At 36.8% G+C, this 21,484-nt stretch overlaps 1 protein-coding gene across 1 annotated transcript; it reads right to left on the minus strand.

The window, feature by feature from the left end:
* Nucleotides 1–1,205: 1,205 nt before the first annotated feature.
* Nucleotides 1,206–21,341, minus strand: LOC128553046 (ATP-dependent DNA/RNA helicase DHX36-like; the record flags this gene model as incomplete). The annotated part of the gene is made up of 20 exons (XM_053534156.1): nt 20,987–21,341; nt 20,513–20,637; nt 18,025–18,074; nt 17,473–17,799; nt 15,922–16,067; nt 14,750–14,824; nt 14,387–14,482; nt 14,151–14,230; nt 13,219–13,293; nt 12,511–12,677; nt 12,072–12,153; nt 9,397–9,528; nt 7,417–7,519; nt 6,761–6,848; nt 5,812–5,932; nt 5,077–5,220; nt 4,138–4,255; nt 2,980–3,078; nt 2,008–2,181; nt 1,206–1,370 (listed from the first exon to the last, which is right to left on the minus strand). Coding segments are annotated over exons 1-20 (2,622 nt in total), but the record flags the coding sequence as incomplete, so codon positions are not given.
* Between the last annotated feature and the right edge of the window lie 143 nt (nt 21,342–21,484).

Genomic DNA, 21,484 nt, shown 5'->3' on the forward strand with positions numbered 1-21,484 from the left:
GATCCATTCCCCCCTCCCAAAAAAAAAATTTTTTACCCCTGATTTTTTAAAAAACAAACCCCCTTTATTTATTTTTTTTTTAACTTTTACGCTCAATTCTCAAGATATGTGTGCATTTTTCATTTTAAGACATTTATAAAGCAAAATGCCTTTTTAAAATTACTTTTTTTTAATTAACATAACAAAACAATATTTTTAAAATTCCCTTTTCTTCAAATGACATGAAATTCCCCTAAACCAGGCTTGGACCCAGCCCCCCTTTTAGTGGAGTGCAGTCTTGTAGTTACTAATATAACATTTGCTACCTAAAGTTTGAAAAACGAAAAACAACTTCCCCAAAAAAACACTGTTTTAGTTTCTAAACTCATGTTTACATATGCTACTTTTTTATTTTGTAACTTTTTCCAGAATTTCTATTGGCTGTCTCCCGGCCCTGGATTTTTGACTTTATAAAACCAAGTTCATGCAGAATTCAGCAGCTGATTTCTCTCTTTTTTTAACATCTGTGGAAAAATGATCGGTTTCATTATTAGATTTATTATTCAGTTTTAAGGCCAGAAACCACTTCTGCTTGAACACCAGATGCAGTATTTTCAAAAGTGAAGTAGCTACAAGTGAAAATGTTAAACCTTGTATTAACAAGTAAACTGCAAAACATTTTTTTCTTTCTAATTCATGTGTTTTCAATGCTTTTAAGCAAATTTTACCTATTTCACAGTTCTCTACCAGTCACAAATTTACCTCATATTTCTCGCTATGAAATTACCAGTCTGGTCTGTATATCTGTTATATTTATTGACATCTATGGTGATTGTCAAGCTTTGAAGGAGGTAGCCCTTAGAGCATTATTTTCAGTCACCTCCAACAAGTCTTTATAAATCATACAGTCAGACCTGTATTAAGCAGACGGCCAAGAGATAAACATGATCTCGCTGTTTAAGGCAGGTAGATGCTTTAGACAGGTTGAAATAAGGACTAAAAGTCAATTTGGGAAGTTAGCTGACTGGCTGCTTATGACAAGTGGTTGCTTAACGCATGTGCCTGCTTAGACAGGTTCAACTTATTCAATCCCTGGCAAGACTCAAGAACAAAATGGTCATAAGCATGTGATTCTATGTCATGAACCTTAGCGACTCTGACTAATGACCCGTCGCATAACAAAACAAGATGTGCTTTGGTACAACAAAAAACAAAACCAACCATACCCAAAGTGTTGATTCTGACATGAAGTAGTCATAGCACAGTTGTCTATTGGTACCACGTTGTTTGGCTCTCTCCCAGCGCTGGAATGCCTTCACCAATAACAGATGATCACTACACGATCCCTGAGCTAGTTCTATTCTTGACTTGTCTGCCAATGCTTCTTTACCCTGTCAACCACATCATATTATACTTTTTTCAGAGCTGTATTATTCATTGTTCTATATACACAGTCAAACCTATATTTAGCAACCAGCATAGGAAAATATACAATGAGGCTCCTAAGGGTAGGTGGCTGCTCAAGTCAGGTTGAAATTAGAACAAAAATTACCCCCCCGGTAATTTGGAAAGTAAGCTGATTGGCTGCTAAAGGCATGAGTCTGCTTAATATATACCGGTGGCTGCTGCGGCAGGTTCAGCTGTACTGATTTAAAAGAGCGATTTAAGACCATTACATTTAATTATATAAATATTTCATCAACTTAATATGTTTTTCATCTTACACATGGTTCAAAGTAAGTTACATTCACATTCTGCACACTGTTGATAAGGAAATTTTCTAACTGATTTTATTTTTCAATTTGAAAGACAACAATCACACTAACAAAGTTAAGAATTTGCACTTTGTACCGATTCTTTTGGGAAAAAACATGATTAATATTTTAAAAGTTGCTTTGATCACAAAGATTAGTTCCATAAAACAGTCTCAAAATATACATAAAATAGTCTCTAAAAGTATTAAATTTTATGTTCATATGTTCAAATCCCTTTCAACTGAGCATGTTTCTACATTACTGAAGTACTTACCAGTGGAATAAAGAAAGGATCTTTGAAGTTGAGACTAGCTGCAATGGTGAGTATAGGATCCAAACAACCAAACATCGCCCCAAACAGGATCATCTTGCCAGTGTGTGGATCTAAAGGCATTCGAGCCAAATGTTTACCAAGGGGCAGAAGATTTTCTCTACTGTCTAAGGCATTCTGTAAGAAGTACGTAAATAATGATGTGATAAAGTGGCCCTGCTTTTCTTAAGGTAAGTCACACAGCCACAAATTAAGTACATTTTTGTAACATTAAAACTTTTCAGCATTACACACTGCACGACAACCCTAGGTACCCCTCTGCACATATTTTGGGCACAGGTGGGTACATGGAAAGAACCGCAGATCTCCTGCAAGCGCAGCTGGATAGCCTCCTGACATAACAGCCAATACGAGGTTCGAACTCACACCAGTAAAGAGAAAGTGATTCAAAGCCAGTGCATTAAACCACACAGCCATACAGACTCCTACTGCTTAAACATTATTTCAATAAAATCAAACATGGATACAGCAACCCTTCAAAAGAGAGAGAGATACAATCTGTCTGCTTAAGGCAGGTTGTTGCTTAAGACAAGCTGCAATTAAAACAAAAAAAGACAATTTGGGAAGTTAAGATGACTGGATGCCTAAGGCAAGTGACTATTAATTAATACAGGTGGCTGTTAAGGCAGATTTGACTGTAGGTTTATGCTTAATAAACAGAATGAAATATACTGACAAAATATTTTTACATCTTATAAAATAAAATTCATTTATCTTAAAAAAATCATTTTCCCCAAGTTTACAATAGATTCTGATGATTTAACTTTGAAACTTGGTATGTGATTAGGAAAACACTGATACATATTCATTTCATTGTATGGCCCATCTTCATAATATTCAAGGGACATTTCACTTCTATACTTTTCTTGGTTCATATATCAGAGAAAGTATTTTTACCTCAACATTTATACTTACAAGGTTTTGAAGATTGACAATGGCCGACATTAATGCTGCCAGGGATGGAGGTTGCATGGCTTTCTTTACAAATGGCATAATCTCTCCCAATTTCAGATACTACAAAATACATATGAATTCTAGAGTTTTTAGAATAAACAAAGGGAAACCGCGACTGCTTATATTTCATTAAGTTTTGTTGGGTTTAACTACCACGGTTCAACAGTATTTTAGTAGACATGAAAAATGGTCCTTTTATTTCAGAATTGTAAATTATCAGATGGCCTACATTTAACAGCACATTAAGTTGGCAAAAGACTATCATTCAACTGGCCAAGAGTTAAAATCCTCAGACTACAATGTACATGATAACTGTTTAACAAAATTTGATAAAAGTTGTACGAAGTCTGTCGTCCTTCATCTCTGATTCATGTGGGGAAGTGGTAAGCTATTTACACAAAGTCATTGCTGATAGAGAACATGGGAACACTGACTGAATCTATAGTTTTGCAACCAATTTACTGTGAAATCATTAATATTCGTGGGGGACTAATTTTCGTGGATTTCATGGTTGAGTCAATCCATGAAATTTAATCCCAACGAACAAGTAAAATTCCTATTAATTTTATGTTCAAAAGTTGAAATCCACGAATTCATATTCCCACGAAATTGCCGTTTTGACCAAAGCCACGGAATTTCATGCCCACGAAATTAAATGATTTTACAGTATATGATACTGATAACACATTTTAAGCTTCATTTGATTAAAGCAAGTTTGTAACTGGAAAATTTACCGACAGAGCATGTATATCTATGGCCAGTTTTCTGAGGAAAGAATTCCCTCCTGAAACTCATCAAACAATGAACCAAATGAAAGAAAATAATTGAGCCGTGCCATGGGAAAACCAACATAGTGGGTTTGCGACCAGCATGGATCCAGACCAGCCTGCGCATCCGCGCAGTCACGTCAGGATCCATGCTGTTCGCTTTCAAAGCCTATTGGTATTAGAGATACTGTTAGCGAACAGCATGGATCCTGACCAGACTGCGCGGATGCGCAGGCTGGTCTGGATCCATGCTGGTCGCAAAGCCACTATGTTGGTTTTCCCATGGCATGGCTCAAGTGAAATTTGCCAGGATATAACCTTGACTCAATCTATAAAAATGTAAGACACTAACTTTGATTTGTAGACACAACTCTTCCAGTCTGGTTCTCAATATTTCTGGAGGTAGATAATCTAACATGAGAGATTCCTGTAGACTGGTATACAGATGGTAGCATTCACCTGGTTGCACTCTGTAAATATATAGGAAATATAAGGGAGATAATTTAATACATGTACCTGTATCTGACATTCCTTCAGACTGGTAGAAAATTCATCAAGCAGAACCCAAGAAAAAGAAGGGAGATAATCTAAAATCAGAGATTCCTGTAGACTGGTATATGAATTTGTTCGTTTTGGGTTTAATGCCATTTTCAACAGTATTTTAGTTATGTAACAGCGGGCAGTTAACCTAACGGTTAAACCAGTGCTCCTGGATTCTGTACCTGTACAAACCTGTTCTTCGCAAGTAACTGCCAACTTACCCACAGTAATCAGAGTTGGAGGACGAATAATGTCAGACACAATGTCTTTTATCAAATTGTCACGGAGAACATACGCCTCACCCAGGGCTCGAACTGCACTTTTTAAATATACAGGAAACACAGGGGAAATAATTTATTATCAGATATTCCTGTGACTGTAGCATTGACCTGGTAGCACTCTAGATATACAACGAATATTCCAGACCAAAAATATTTATTTTTTTTTATGACATCAGCACAGAGGCTATATAGAGTTTTAAGTTCAAACTACAGCAGTTTTAATCACAGTAAATTTTAGAAATAAAAAAGTTATTAGACTTGATGCTTAAACAGATTTTTGAATATGTTCAAACAGAACCATATATATAGACAAATTTTCCAAACTTCTTTATGTATGTGTCAGACAATTTTAAAGTGACAATAATCAAGGGTCACTCCTGATTTAGAATTCAGATAACAAAATTAATAATACTTCTCTCAAAACTAGTTTAATTAACATCTCAAAACAGTGACAAATCTAGCAAACAAACCTTCCTGCTCTACCGCGTCTCTGTCGGGCATTGGCACGTGAAACCATTTCAGCATCAAGCGTGGCTAGGTTATTCTCTGGTGTAAAACCCTTCACCTTGATCCTTCCACAATCTATCACATACACTACATCATCTATTGTTATGCTGAAATGCAGTCATACCAGGGATCAAAATTCTTCACAAGGTCAAGTTCAACACTAGTCTCATATTATACATATAAAATACATATGTATATATATTAATTATATAAAAACTGTCATTTCTTATTACTGTATTGACTAACAATATGTATGTGCATGTATATATAAGTTTATTTATAGTAAACACTGGTTACCCATAAAGATGATACCTCCTGAAAATGTTTGTTAATTAAGGTTTTAGAGGATAGAGCGCTGTTAAAAGTATGCTTGAGATCCAGAGAATGTTAATGATTTAATGTTTTACATGATAATGCACTATAATCAGTATTCTCAAGATCAACGGAATTACTTGGTGCTTTCACTACTCTGCTTTACAGTCTAAACAGTGCTGGAGCAGTGATTCCTGCTTTCATAGGCACAGTCTTCCCACAGGGGCAAGGAGATACTTGTTATATTGATAATAAAATGGTTCCTTAAATGATTCGTTCTCTAAAGAAAAAGACTAAAATTCTATGTTTTCAGTATATAAACTAACACAAAAATTTCAGTATTACTAGTTTTAAGTATTATATATGTTATTCCATAAAGAACATACCTTGTTTCAGCTATATTTGTTGCTATGACAATTTTTCTTACTCCCTCTGGAGGTCTGTCAAACACTTCACGCTGGTTCATGGTCGGCATCATTGAATGCAATGGTATCAATCGAAAAGCAGCTGAAAGACAGGATCATTTAGCCGTGACAAAGCATGCCCAACCAGCTCCATAGGGAGAAGATAAGACTAACAATAAAGAGGTCATAAGTTGAATCCATGTTTCTTAGATCTGTTGTATTCATACCAAAACAGTTTCTGTCATATAGAAACTTTCCAGCTTTAAAGGTTGAGGTAGATCCAAGGTGCCCGTCAGGACGTTATTTCCAGCCAGCTTTAATTTTAGAGGTAGACCCTTGGTGCTCATCACAACATTATTTCATGCAAAAACTGGCAAATTGTTAGAGCCATCACCCTTCTGCAAACTAGCTGAATAGCTTCTTCACAAGAAAAGAATTCTTCATCCTAAGCAGTTTCCAGCACTAAAGGCTATGAGGAGCAAGTGATTTCCAATTCAAAAACTTGAACTACTTGGCTGCAGAGGCCCTTGTTCAATTCGAGGAAGAAAGTAATTGCTGCGCTTGTGGTGCAGAATCATTGAAAACAAACATGCCACATGTAACAGAAACACTATTGAAACCAGACATAAACCCAGCTAACAAACTGTATAATGTACTGGTACTATATAGCACAGCTATTCCTCCTTTTATAAAAAAATAATGTGTTCTTAAAACATTTATAAAATAAAAATAACTTCAAATTACACAAATTTATTTTTTATTTTTTATAAACATCTAGGTTATTAAACCAAGCTTGAAGACCAGTCCCAAACACCAACATCTGATTGGTTATTTCTGAGCACATCTTAAAACTGACCAATCACGAGGCTGCGGTCTCAAACTTAGATTTATAATCTTGGATCTTAGTCTTTTACTAGAATAGAATACTTACAGGGGCTGAAAAATGTATCCCTTGTCAACATCTTATGCAGTTCACTGATATCTGTCCACCCTGGTAGGAACACAAGAATTGCCCCATCCTAGAATATAAGTCCCATGTTAGCCCCTATAGATGAACAAATTCTTAAATGTAGATATGGTATTCTAAATTTATCAGTATTTACACATTACAGTGATTTGTTTTCAACTTTTCTTGTAAAGGAATTGTCTGAAATATTTCTGTTACAATGGCCAAGCTATAATTTAGTTACACACAAATCTTTTAGAAAAAATCATTTGTAACCTATGTCTGGAAAAGCTTAAAACCTTGAGATCTGCAATATTTCTGAGTTTAAAATGAAAATAATCATGAGAATTTATATGACCTAAGAACACTTGAAAATCACAGTTAATTTTTGAGATATGATAGCACAGATCTAAGACTGTATTATGTAAATGTTGAAAAAGTTCTAATCATACGTACAGTAGTACAGTTAACACAAGACATTGTGTGACACAAAAATTCCATTAAACTGTCTTGCTTTATAAAATAAAAAGCAGAACATCTATTCAGACAAATATCAAACCAGGCTCTTCACATTTTTTCCAATTCCCACTTCAAATATTATCAAAACTTCCTAAAGTGATATAGTACAACTATAAACTTACATCTTTAGAAGTGACAATGTATTTTATAAGCTGTTTAATTAATTCCAGATCTATTTTCGTCATGTCCATACATCTCAATGCCTCCAGAGTACCTCTTGAGCATCTGAAAATACAAGACTTTTTTCACTGTCAGATAATTATTGCCTTACTTTTAACCCTTACCCTGCTAAATTTCTATAATGAACTTATCCATCTTTCAATTTGGACAGTACCATTAACTGTTAAAAGGGGTGCATACGGATAAATTACATACTGTTTGATTTACTTTAGGGAGAGCTATCTCCTGGTATATTTTGGCTGTAAGCCCCATTAAGAAGTTTTTGCCCTGCACATTGCTCTATCTCATTTATCTTTTTTCATTTTGGGTTTAGTGCTGTTATTCAACAGTATTTTAGTTATGCAACGACAGGGAGTTAACCTAACCAGTGTTCCTTGATTCTGTAGCAGTTCTAATCTTTTCTCTGCAAGTAACTGCCAACTTCTCCATTATGACTTCAGAGACAATGTCTTCTATCAAATCATCAGATGAACATAACCCAACAATTGGACTCACACAAGCCTTGCCCAGAGATCAAACTCAAGATCCACAGATCTGTGCTTTCCCTGTTAAGCTAAGTGATACCTATTAGAATGAGAAATGTCCTCTTCAGCCAATCATGTTGTACAAATTAGTCACGCAAGTATGTTTTTAATCCTACAAAAAGCTATGGTATGTCCTTTTTTGTTGCTGTTACCTTTCGCCTGCTGGTGGCAATTGATTCTGCCTTTGCGACCAGTGCAAACCAAGATCAGAGTCAGTGTCATGACCAACCTCCCTATCAACTTTTATGATCCTAGGCCCAAGCATTCTCAAGTTATCATCTGGAAACTGTTTAACTCTTCCTGGTCATTGTGACCTTGACCCTTGACTTAGTGACCTCAAAGTCGAACTTGACCTGTATTTTATGATGGTACACCCGTGTACCAAAAATTACTTAAATCTGGCTAGCCTTTCATGAGTTACTGTCCGGAAACCATGTAAACCAATGGACCGACAGACCGACTGGCAAGCTCACTCCTACATATATATGGTATAAAAAATAACCTGTCATTCTGAATTATCGATGATATTTATACAAAGCTTTTAAAGTTTTTTCTAATTTCTTCCAAGGACAAATATAACCAAGACAGATATTCAGGTTTGAAACTTCGATCTTCCTTTTCTATAAATGTCTAAAATGGAGAAACAATATTAGGGCTGAGCGCGAAACTTTTGTAACTGTATATAAAGGACAAGATACAATAGTTTCTCACTCAGCCCTCAAATTATATTATTACTAAAGTAAGGTGAGAATATAATTAAGTAACTCCATGTAAGTAAAAGAACTGCTCTAGCCAAATATTTCTAGACTCCCTAATATTTTTGGTTAAAGTAGTCTTCTGACTGTTTAGACTGTAACCATATCATGGTAAAAAACCTTTCCCTGTATCTTCTACATACCTTAAATGTCATCTGTTGCATTCACAACTAAATGCCCTGCCTAATCTGGTGAAAACATTATTTACCCCCTTGTCAGCATTGATGCCACCTTCAATATTTCACAGCCAAACCTCCGTCATTTCCCCCCATTTCCTATCTTGTGCCTTTGCTCTTACATTCTGGCACAATTATACTTCTCTCCTATATATATCGACTTTGCCTTTCATGTTACCCTCATTTCCCCTTCTCCTGTGTTTTACTCCTCAGTTTGAACCCTTTCATCATTAACCTCAGCATCACACTTGTATTCAGCCAGTCTATTAAATCATACAGACACACCTTCATGTAGTTTTTCTTCCCTTGTATTTAACTTCATCACTTTAAATTTTTGGTCTTCTTTTTAACAGTCTAAGTATTAACTCCACCTTCCAGACTTCATAGCCACACCTCCCGAACTTTGTTATCCCTCTGTATTAGTCACTACTGCTTGTACTTTCCTTCAGCATCACACTAAAACATACCTCATGTTTGTGTTGATTCCGCCTTCCAGGTTACGTAGCCATGCCTCTCTCATTTCTTCCTCCTCCATGGCCTTATTGAACTCTCTGCGCTTTCTGGATCTTCTCTTCAACATTTTGTCTGGAACTTCATACCTTAAAAGCATAACTTAAAATGAAATTAGGCAATAACCTGAATATATATAGACATTTTGGTCATTTCCGTGAAAAACTTCATTCCATTTTCCCTCAAGTGGGGCCATTTTTTGTACTTTCCAAGAAAAGATGGAATTATGGGTAGATCCTCAAAACATGGATTGGAATATTAACAAGAGGGCCAAGATGGCCCTAGGTCGCTCACCTAAGAAACACACCATAACAGTGTAAAACATGTTTGACCTAGTGATTTCATGGAAACAAATATTCTGACCAATTTTCATTAAGATTGGACCAAAAAATTGGTCTCTTGCGATAAAACAAGCATTTTCTTAGATATGACCTAGTTTTTGACCCTAGATGACCCATGTTCAAACTCGACCTAGATTTCATCAAGGCAATCATTCTGACCAAACTTCATGAAGATCAATTGAAAAATACAGCCTCTATCACATACACAAGTTTTTTCTTTGATTTGACCAAGTGACCTAGTTTTTGACCTCAGATGACCCATATTCAAATTCGACCTAGATTTCATCAAGGCAATCATCCTGACCAAATTTCATAAAAATCAATTGAAAAAAACAACTCTATCGCATACACAAGATTTTTCTTTAATTTGACCTAGTGACCTAGTTTTTGACCTCAGATAACCCATATTCAAACTCGACCTAGATTTCATCAAGGCAATCACTCTGACAAAATTTCATGAAGATCAATTGAAAAATACATCCTCTATTGCATACACAATGTTTTTCTTCGATTTGACCTAGTGACCTAGTTTTTGACCCCAGATGACCCATTTTCAAACTCGTCCTATATTTTATCAAGGTAATCATTCTGGCTAAATTTCATGAAGATCAGTTGAAAAATACAGCCTCTATTGCATACACAAGGTTTTTCTTTGATTTGACCTAGTGACCTAGTTTTTCACCCGAGATGACCCATTTTCGAACTTGGTCTAAATTTCATCAAGGTAATCATTCTGACTAAAATTCATGAAGATCAATTGAAAAATACAGCCTCTATCGCATACACAAGGTTTTTCCTTGATCTGACCTAGTGACCTAGTTTTTGACCCCAGATGACCCATTTTCGAACTCGGCCTAGATTTTATCAAGGTAATCATTCTGACCAAAATTCATGAAGATCAATTGAAAAATACCACCTCTATCGCATACACAAGGTTTTTCTTTGATTTGGCCTAGTGACCTAGTTTTTGACCCGAGATGACCCATTTTCGAACTCGGCCTAGATTTCATCAAGGTAATCATTCTGACCAACATTCATGAAAATCAATTGAAAAATACAGCCTCTAGCGCATACACAAGGTTTTTCTTTGATTTGACCTAGTGACCTAGTTTTTCACCCGAGATGACCCATTTTCGAACTCGGCCTAGATTTCATCAAGGTTATCATTCTGACCAATATTCATGAAGATCAATTGAAAAATACAGCCTCTAGCGCATACACAAGGTTTTTCTTTGATTTGACATCGTGACCTAGTTTTTGACCCGAGATGACCCATTTTCGGACTCGGCCTAGATTTCATCAAGGCAATCATTCTGACCATTATCCATGAAGATCAATTGAAAAATACAGCCTCTATCGCATACACAAGGTTTTTCTTTGATTTGACCTAGTGACCTAGTTTTTCACCCGAGATGACCCATTTTCGAACATGGTCTAGATTTCATCAAGGTTATCATTCTGACCAATATTCATGAAGATGAATTGAAAAATTCAGCCTCTATCGCATACACAAGGTTTTTCTTTGATTTGACCTAGTGACCTAGTTTTTGACCCGAGATGACCCATTTTCGAACTCGGCCTAGATTTCATCAAGGTTATCATTCTGACCAATATTCATAAAGATTAATTGAAAAATACAGCCTCTATCGCATACACAAGCTAAATGTTGACAGACAGACGACAGACAGACGACAGACGGACGACAGACGACGGACGCCGGACATCGAGCGATCAGAAAAACTCACCTGAGCATTGCTCAGGTGAGCTAAAAACCAGTGTGGTAGCAGAAACGATTCAGTTCACAAACTGATATTAAAAGTAGGTTTATTAATTTTATTTCGATTTGACGGCCAAACTGTATTAAAACAGTTCTTCCCTTTGTTTTAAAATTAAAGAAATATTTTCATTACTGAGTGCTAACTGAGCAATTACAACTTTTAAAGTGCTGGGATAGGTAAAAACAATCTAAATTTAGTTGTTTCAGCAAAATATTTTTAAATGTATTTCATCAAAACATTTACAGTTCCTTTTAACCTGTAAATAAAAGCTACCTGCAAACAAAGACCAATCTCTGCCTGTCCCAGTCTTGGACTGTATATACCTTATACAGTGAAACACCACTTGCGAAAGCTTTGATCCCGCAAGCACCTGAGCTGACTCAAGCAAATCTGATCCCCAGCCATTTTCCTTATATTTTCTATGTTTGAATCGCTCAAAGCCCCAGATAACTCTAAAGTTTTGCTCATCCCCTGGTGACTTTGAGCAGTCGATATTCTACTTTATAAACAAACCTGAGGAGTTCAATGACATCTTCCAGAAGATACTCCTTCACAGGGTAGGTAAATCCTGGCACATTGATCATTGGGCAATCATCTGAAATACAAGCACTTTTCTTTATACTAATGCACTCATGCATATTTGTCGAACAAAAAAAAAGCAACCTTGACCATTAAAAAAATTTGCAGATGCCAGAACTTTGAAATAAATATTAAGGCTCTGTAACTCTGATGGAAAATATCAACATTACAATCAATTTTTATTTCTATGTTCCAATTTCTCAAAAACCCTGGATAACTGCAGCATTTTGCTAATCTGGTAGCAACTACCAGCAATCAGTGTTTTACTGTAATATGATCACACTAGGTTTCACTCTAGTACTTATTTTGCTTCTGGTTATGGACAAATTATAATAAACTTTTTATTACAGAAAAACAAACATGTTAAACTCACAGAAGTATTTTGAGAATGCCTCAGCATTGAGTGTAGCACTCATGAGTATCAGCTTGAGATCTGGACGTCTCTGTAGGATATCCCTCAGAATGATGATGAGAAAATCGGACAACAGATCACGCTCGTGTATCTCATCTAGTATGATATGTGTGGCTTTATGTAATAACCTGAATTAATAGGATGTTTTGTTAGGTTTAATATCACACTGACACAATTGTACGTTTTATGGCTACTTTCCAGCTTCTGATGGTGGAGGAAAACCCCATATGCCTCCCATTGCATTACTGCCATACGAGTAGGAACATGGGTAGAACCACCCAACATTTTGTAAACCAGCTGAATGGCTTCTTTACATTGAAAGAATTTACACCCCAAGGCAGGTTTCACACCCATAGTGCTGTAATACAAAATCTGGTTGTAAGTATACATATATGCAATGAGAAATGATGAACAACAGTATTTAACTATAATTTTAGTCAGTACTTCTGGTCCAATCTTAGAATACTCTAGAACTTGCATACAGCAGATTGGGTAATATTCATGAAGGTTTCAAACTCTTTCCATAAAATTTGTTGATACCATGTACATGTAATCCTAGGTGACTGAGGGGCAAGTGATTTGGAGTCATTAACTGGAATCACACTGCCAGGAAGCCCCTAAATAATAAATCTTTGCAAAAAATTACATCAAAATGGTAAATATACTTACGGATCACTCTCGAGCACTTTCAACAAAATACCAGTTGTACAATAAAGTATAGACCCATCATTTCTGGGGAGCTTACTGAAACAGGAGAAAATGATACAGTTTATTGGAGGTTTAATGCTACTTTTTAAAAGTAAAAAAAAAGTTCTGTCATGCTGGTCAATGTGTGTGTTTAAGTGCATTCAGGTTTAGGGCTTTTTCAACAATTTTTTTCAGTCATATAAATGACAGTGTCTACGTGTAGCAGTGAGCAGGATATGGCACTTATACATCTTGGCTGCAATCAGATAATTCTACACTGTGATCCCCTTCCCTGCTCTATAAAATTATACTGAGGTACTTAAAAGTTGAAGTTAAAACACAGATCAACATGCTTTATAATAGAAAGAGGAGCTAATATGTGGTACCTTAAACTATCCTCTTAATGCTTAGCACCATTGAGGAAGCTACTAGTACCAGTAATATTTTTCATGTTTTGATATGGCATTGCTATGAAGTGAACACTTTGCCCTGTATTCAAAACAGGCAATTTACCACTAGGCTACAGAGGTGGTTCTCATGCTATTAACATCCAAGGTGCTTCCATATCAAGCACAAGCAATGTTTCTTACAGTGCTGTCCCGAGGGCTGGAAAGCACCTGTCCTACACAGACAGACACGATAATTTTTTTTGCCTACTTACAAATTTTCAAAAAGATTGTAAACTATACAGCTGTGCACATGTAGCTTGTCTTTTTCATAGAGAAAAAAAAGGTGATCTACAACCCGTATGTCCTTCTCTTTACAAGCCAGGTAGACAAGAAATGAACATCCAAGTGTTCTAAGTAACTGCAATTCCTCTGAAACTATTATGACAATATTATGAAGAACAGTGCAACATCTGTAGATCAACAAGGCAGGGTGGACTGAAATTTATACTACCAGCTTTTACTTACTTGTCAAGACGAATCATATATCCAACAGAGTTCCCATTCCCACATGCTTCTGCCCTTTCTGCAGCTACTCTTTCAGCTACCTATGAAAGACATAATGTCATATATTATAAACTTTTATAAAACACTTCATAGTGTGGACAAGACCCGGCCAATAACAAGCACCGGAAAGAGAAGCAATATCTAGATTAAGGATATGAAATGGGAAGGAAAATTGAAATTTCAAGCCCTTCACTTACCGATATTGCACTTATACGTCTAGGCTGTGTACAGATAATTCTACACTGTGACCCCCTATCCTGCTCTATAAAATCATCCAGGATATACTGTGGTACCTAAAACACACATCAATCTGCTTTAAAATAGTAAGAGGAGCTAATAAAGTAAACTAATAAACATTTTCTCTACATTACTTACTCAAAACAAATTTTAAATTTGAGTTTTCTCCCTTTAACTGTATTTTCTAAAACCAGTTTTCTATTTTCTTAAGCAATTCCAATAAATACACTCTAAAATCAGATGAAGCTTATCTTTTTAAGCTAAATGCAGAAAGCATGACCAATTACTATCTTTTATCAGTCTACTAACAATAACTCATTTACTTGGGTAGTTTTTCCACAGCCTGTTTCTCCACTCAGTACCACAACTTGATTTGCATGTATCATATTTACAATTTTCTGAAAATGCAGAAATATCAGAGAGGTTAAGATTTCATATTTATCCAGATATGTTCATAAAGTATTACAGAAAGCAACAGTTTGTTGTGTCAGAACTAAGAACATAACAAATGAGCCACGCCATCAGAAAACCAACATAGTGGGTTTGCGACCAACGCCGTCTGGTCAGGATGCATGCTGTTCGCTTTCAAAGTCTATTGCATTTAGAGAAACTGTTAGCGAACAGCATGGATCCTGACCAGACTGCGCGGATGCGCAGGCTGGTCTGGACCCATGCTGGTCGCATAGCCACTATTTTGGTTTTCTCATGGCACGGCTCAAATGGTCCATAATCAAGCTAAGTGAAATTAGTTTAAACAAAACAGCTTCAAGACAAAAGAAAAAGTTCAACTGCAAGGGTTTTTCGCTACTTAGGGGTTCCAGTTCAAATGAAAAGAGCTGTCTACTAACGGTACGCTCAACTATTTGTAACCCTTCAACCTAATACTACCTTACATATAGAAACTATAGCAAAATTGTTGGAGTTGAAAAGGGAGCATAACTTTGCTCAAATGTAAGCCAGATTTATGAAACCTGCTACATAAGGTCAACTTATAATACTGAAGATGTGTGGAGACTTTGAAAATACTTGGTCTGGTTATTCCCGAGAAACATGCTTACATACAAAATTGTCAAAAAAAATCTACTTGACAAGGGACCAATTTTTTTACCAAAGTAAGGCTACAGATGTGTCTTGCTACATAAGGTCATTACGTGATGCCAAAGTCATTCAGAAATTTGAAAGCATTTGGTCTAGTAGCTTTGGAAAACCTCCTTACATGTGAAATTTTAACTAAAACTATTGAAGTTAAAAAGGGGCATATTTTAACAAAATAAAAGCAAGAGTTATGTAGCTTGTCCTGTGAGGTAACCTCATGATACCAAATATTTGTGCGACTATTGAAAACATTGGGCTAAGCAGTTTTAGAGAAACCTGCTTACATGCAAAATGTGCAACATGGATTCTGATGCTAACACAGGCGAAAGGGTGAATACCGTTACAATACCTCTACTATTTAATTTTTTTTCAAACAGTCAAGCTTAAAAAAAAGCCCTACTCGTCTATCATTATATGATGGCAGTTTTTGTCTGAACTTCTGCATGCGCTGATAAGCGAGATTTTCCTGTTTCTGATTGAAGTTCTCTGATAACTGCCTGTCCAGATCCTGCTGATCTCTATCTGGTGAATCAGGGATTATTATAACTGAAAAATAATCAAATTATATGCAAATCTTGTTGATCTGTATTTGATGAATTGGTGATTATTGTAAAAGTTATCATGTTATGTCTTAACCTTGTTAATCTGTTATTGATGAATGAAGAATTCTTATAACTGTAGGGGCCCCGGTGGCCCAGTGGTTAAGGTCTCTGACTTCAAATCACTTGCCCCTAATCGATGTGGGTTCGAGCCTCACTCGGGGCATTGAATTCTTCATGTGAGGAAGCTATCCAGATGGCGTACAGAAGGTCGGAGGTTTTACCCAGGTGACCACCCATGATTAAATAATTCACAGAGGCGCACCCGGGGTCTTCCTCCTCTATTAAAGCTGGCAAGTCGCCATATGACCTATGACCGTGTGACGTTAAATCCAACAAATTTAACTTCTTATAAATATAAAATTTATTATCATGATATTACAGTTTTCACAAATTCACATAACCATTATATCTTCAGGAGGTTTTTGTTGTTTTGCTATCTTGTACATTGACTTTGGTTATATAAACAACAGTTATAATATACTGTCAAACAATTAGTAAAATGCCATCCCCATTTGTAAATATTACACACAAAAAAACATCTTTATATACATTATAGTAACTTTGAATTTTTCCCAATGTCATATTAATTTCTAAGAACATTTTTCCAATTCCACTGGTGATGGCGGCTTTCCCAAACTGATGAAAAAAGGCCTGCCTACCTTCGTCAATTCCTTCTGCATAATCATCTATCTACCCCTACCACATCATCTGTGAACCCTGACCTTCATCATCATCTGTCAACCTCTAACTTCATCTTTTGTCAACTCCTACATTCATTATCTTCTATCACCACCTACCTTCATCATCTATCAACTCCTGCTTTCATCAACAGCTATCAACTCCTATCCTCATTATCATCTTTCAACTCCTACCTTCATCATCTTCTTTCAAAACTTTCCTTCATCATCACCTGTCAACCCAACCATCATCATCTATCAGCCCCTTCCTTCATCATCTTCTTTCAAAACTTTCCTTCATCATCACCTGTCAACCCAACCATCATCATCTATCAGCCCCTACCTTCATCATCTTCTTTCAAAACTTTCCTTCATCATCACCTGTCAACCCAACCATCATCATCTATCAGCGCCTTCCTTCATCATCTTCTTTCAAAACTTTCCTTCATCATCACCTGTCAACCCAACCATCATCATCTATCAGCCCCTACCTTCATCATCATCTTTCAAAAACCTTCCTTCATCATCATGTCAACCCAACCATCACCATCTATCAAACCCTACCTTCATCATCTTTCAAACCCTACCTTCATCATTATCAACATCTATCAATCACTACCTTCATCATCATCTATCAAACCCCAACCTTCATCATCATCTATCAGCCCCTACCTTCTTCATCATCTTTTATCATATAATCCTCCTCCTCATTGAACTTCATCATCTCCGTTATTGCTGGTAATTCATCATCCTCATCATCCAGTATTTCAATAACTGGCTCCAGTACGGAATCAGCTGCTCTACCTTCTGTTTTAATATTTGGATTAGATGTACCAGCTTCTGTTTCAATATTTAGATCAGCAGTTCCAGCTTCTGTTTTAATATTTAGGTCAGCTGTTCCAGTTTCTATTTTGACAGGTAGCTCTGTACTTTCAGGTTCTCTTTTGACATTTCGATTTGAAGTTCTTTCTTCAGCTTCTTGGCCATCGTACTCATCACCTAGTGATGACAAACAAGTCTGTAAAGTTCCATAGATATTGTTCTAATAACATTCCATAAAAGTGGACAGAAACAAAAATTCTAACCAAGAAATTAAAATTTTCTATTGTTTATAAAGTGTCATAATTCTGGATCAAGATTATTCCTCACTGACAGCATAAAAAGGAAAATATACTGTCAAATTTTATTTCAAAGGCTTATCTCATAACAACAAGCTGAACTTACAAAATTCCTTTTTGAACTTTTTGTCTTCATCAAACCAATCCATTTCTTCACTGTAAATAAAGTACAATTTAAACAAAAAAATGCTGATCAACATAATTTATAACAAAAGCACCCGCAATGCGGAGCAATATATGGGCAAGGTATGACCTTTGACCCCCAAGCATGACCTTGACCTTGTAGCTAGCCATTCAGAACATGCACTCTGCACCATGTGGTGGATATTTGTGTCAAGTTTCTTCAAAATCCTTAAGGGGGTTCAAGAGTTAAAGAGCGATGACCTCTGACCCCCCCAAGTGTGACCTTGACCTTGAAGGGAGACATCAAGAACATGCGCTATGCACGTCGTCTCAATGTGGTGAACATTTGTGCCTAGTTTCTTTACAATCCTTCAAGCAGTTCAAGAGTTACAGAGCGGACACAAAACACACTCATATGACTATTGACCCCTAAGTGTGACCTTGACCTTGAAGTGAGCCATTCAGTACAGAGCAGACACAAAATTGCTAAGGGATTGATGGACAGACAGACGGACACCGGGGGTATAACATAATACGTCCCTTTGGGCGTATAACAAAAGGGAATCTGCATAAGTTCAGGAAAATAATCAAAGTTTTATCATTATCAGATATTACTCTGCATATATCTGAAAATATGAACAATTTCTTTTCAGAATCTATGCACTAAAACATAAAACAAACAAGTTTGTGTGCATATTAAATTAAAATTAGTATCATGTTTGTTGGGGGGGGGGGTTGTTTCTTTTTTGTTAGGTTCAACATCGTACTGACAAAATTACAGATCATATGGCGACTTTTCTGCTTTGATTGTGGAAGAAGACCCCAGGTGCCCCTCTGTGCATTATTTCATCATGGGCAGACACCTAGGTAAAACAACCACCCTTCCATAGCTTCCTCACATAAAGAATTCAATATGCCGAATAAGGCTTGAACCCAGGAACCCAAATTGTTGAGGGGCAAGTGATTTGAAGTCAGTGACCTTAACCACTTGGCCATGGAGTCCCCCACCCCACCCACACAAGTTTAAGTTGCTACACAGTAATAGAGGTGTAAGTAAACACAGTGCACTTCTAAACAAGAGCTGTCTGTAAGACAGCCAAGGCTCTACAAGTCGAGTTGATGTCCCAAAAGCAGGAATATAACCCTAGATGTTAAAATATCTATAGAATTTCAATCTAGTATCTGCATTAGTTTTTGAGTCCAAAAGGGGGCATAGTCTGACTAAAATGCATGTCTAAGTAAAATGACCTAATGCTATCACCTAATTTCATAACCTTGAAATCACATGTGAAGTTTCAATTCAATATTTGCATTAGTTTTGGAGATAGTAACTTGCCAACAAAACTTTAACCAGGATTTTCTAAGTCCAAAAGGGGGCATAATTTGCCCAAAGTATATGTACATGTCAGAGTTATGGTAGTTGACCTAGAAAAAGAAAAAATAAGTTTCAAAGCCATAGGTGGGCCAGTGGTCTAGTGGTAACAAGCTTGACTGCCAATCCAGAGGTCTGGGGTTTGAATCCCAGTCCAGGAACTGGAAATTTCTGAGATGCTCCTGTGTGTCTCCCACCTGACTAAGAGGTCTGTACTGGTTCTTCCCAGGAAAGACGGCTTCGCGTGTATCGGTGCTTTACACCGGGCATGTTAAAGAACCAGACTGTCTATTGGCAAAGAGCTAGGCTAAGTTAGCCGGACAGGCCTGTATCTCTTTCTGATCTCTCTGTCTGTTCTGGGGGCTTTATCTCACTCAGTCCCTCTGATCAGATCGCTCTGTGTCTGTACTAGTACAGGATGAATTTAGTGCCCTGTGTGGCTGCGTCTGCTATATGTAAAGCGCCTTTGAACGTGTTTATCATGAAAAGGGCGCTATATAAATCTGGTATAATATAATAATATATATGCCTTTAAATGACAGCTATATGTACTTGCATACAAAACTTTAACCAAGGTGTGACGCAGACACCTGAGTAAGTAGAATAGCTCAGACTACTCTTCCAATAGTCGAGCTGGAACAAATGATTGAACGTGGACTGCAGCTCAACACACACACAGTCAATTTATGTATTTACCCAAGTTAAAGATATCTGATGAGGATTTTCTTGATCTAAATGAGCCGTGCCATGAGAAAACCAACATAGTGGGTGTGCGACCAGCATGGATCCAGACCAGCCTGCGCATCCGTGCAGTCTGGTCAGGATCCATGCTGTTCGCTAACAGTTTCTCTAATTCCAATAGGCTTTAAAAGCGAACAGCATGGAGCCTGACCAGACTGCGCGGATGCGCAGGCTGGTCTGGATCCATGCTGGTCGCAAAGCCACTATGTTGGTTTTCTCATGGCACGGCTCAAATCAAAATCTAATGATAAATGAGCACAGTGCATCTTTAAGACACGTCAAGATCTACGTTTCTGTTTTTTTTTTATCTCAACATAATGTGTCAAACAGATATAAAAAATTACCGATACACATTTACCTCTCTGGAGGTAGTTCAGCACCAGATCTGCTAGGCTGAGGTGGACAATCTCTACTAGACTTTATGTCATGTAGCAACTGACGAATATTTTGCTCCTGATGTTGAACCATCTTCACTTCTGGGCGCTGAAATTCAACAAACAAAATTAACTTATCAAAACAGCTTTAAATCTACAATTTCTAACTCAGTGATAGAGTTAGTTTTCCTAGAAATTTGTAAAATATTACATTCTTGACATCAGAATATATTCCAATCTATTTCTGTAATTTATTTCTATATATTCTGTAAAGAATAGTAATATACATGTATGTTCAAACCTTTTTCTCTTAAAATACACTGACTTCATGAACAAGTTAAAATCCTGTTATATTTAATTCATGTCCACATTTTCAACTTATGAGTATAATATGACAGTCAATATGAAATACATGTACAAGCAAAAAGATGACCCAGTTGGTACTGTATTTGGCGAACCTGATCTTTCTCCCTCTGTTCAGCATTTGCTCTGCTTCTTCTAGCATACCACATGCCAATCTCCCTCCCCTTCAGCCCTGGCGGAGGCCTTTCCTTACCACCTCGTCCAGATCCACCTGGTCTCTCATCTCTCCTGTCTTCAGCATAACCTCTATGTCCTCGGCCTGATCCCCCACGTCTACCTCCTCTTCCCCTTCCTCTATTTCCCCGGTAACCCTGTCCCGGATCATGTGCTTCATATCTGTCTTCTTCCATTTCTGGATGACCTCTATCATTATCATTATATCTCCTTTGACCTCCTCGACCCCAGTGACCTTGACCTCTGTATCCTCTCCCTCTTCTGTCATCCCTGTACATTTCTGCAACAGGAAAAGGTCACTTATGTTAGGACAAAAAATTAAATTTAGAGACTCATGAATAATAGTTAATACATATTGAAGATTTACAATACAAGCATGCATGGTAGAAGCTGTGACACATTGAGAGATCAGTACACTA

The sequence above is a fragment of the Mercenaria mercenaria genome, unplaced genomic scaffold (assembly GCF_021730395.1).
Source record: "Mercenaria mercenaria strain notata unplaced genomic scaffold, MADL_Memer_1 contig_3426, whole genome shotgun sequence".
NCBI lineage: Eukaryota > Metazoa > Mollusca > Bivalvia > Venerida > Veneridae > Mercenaria > Mercenaria mercenaria.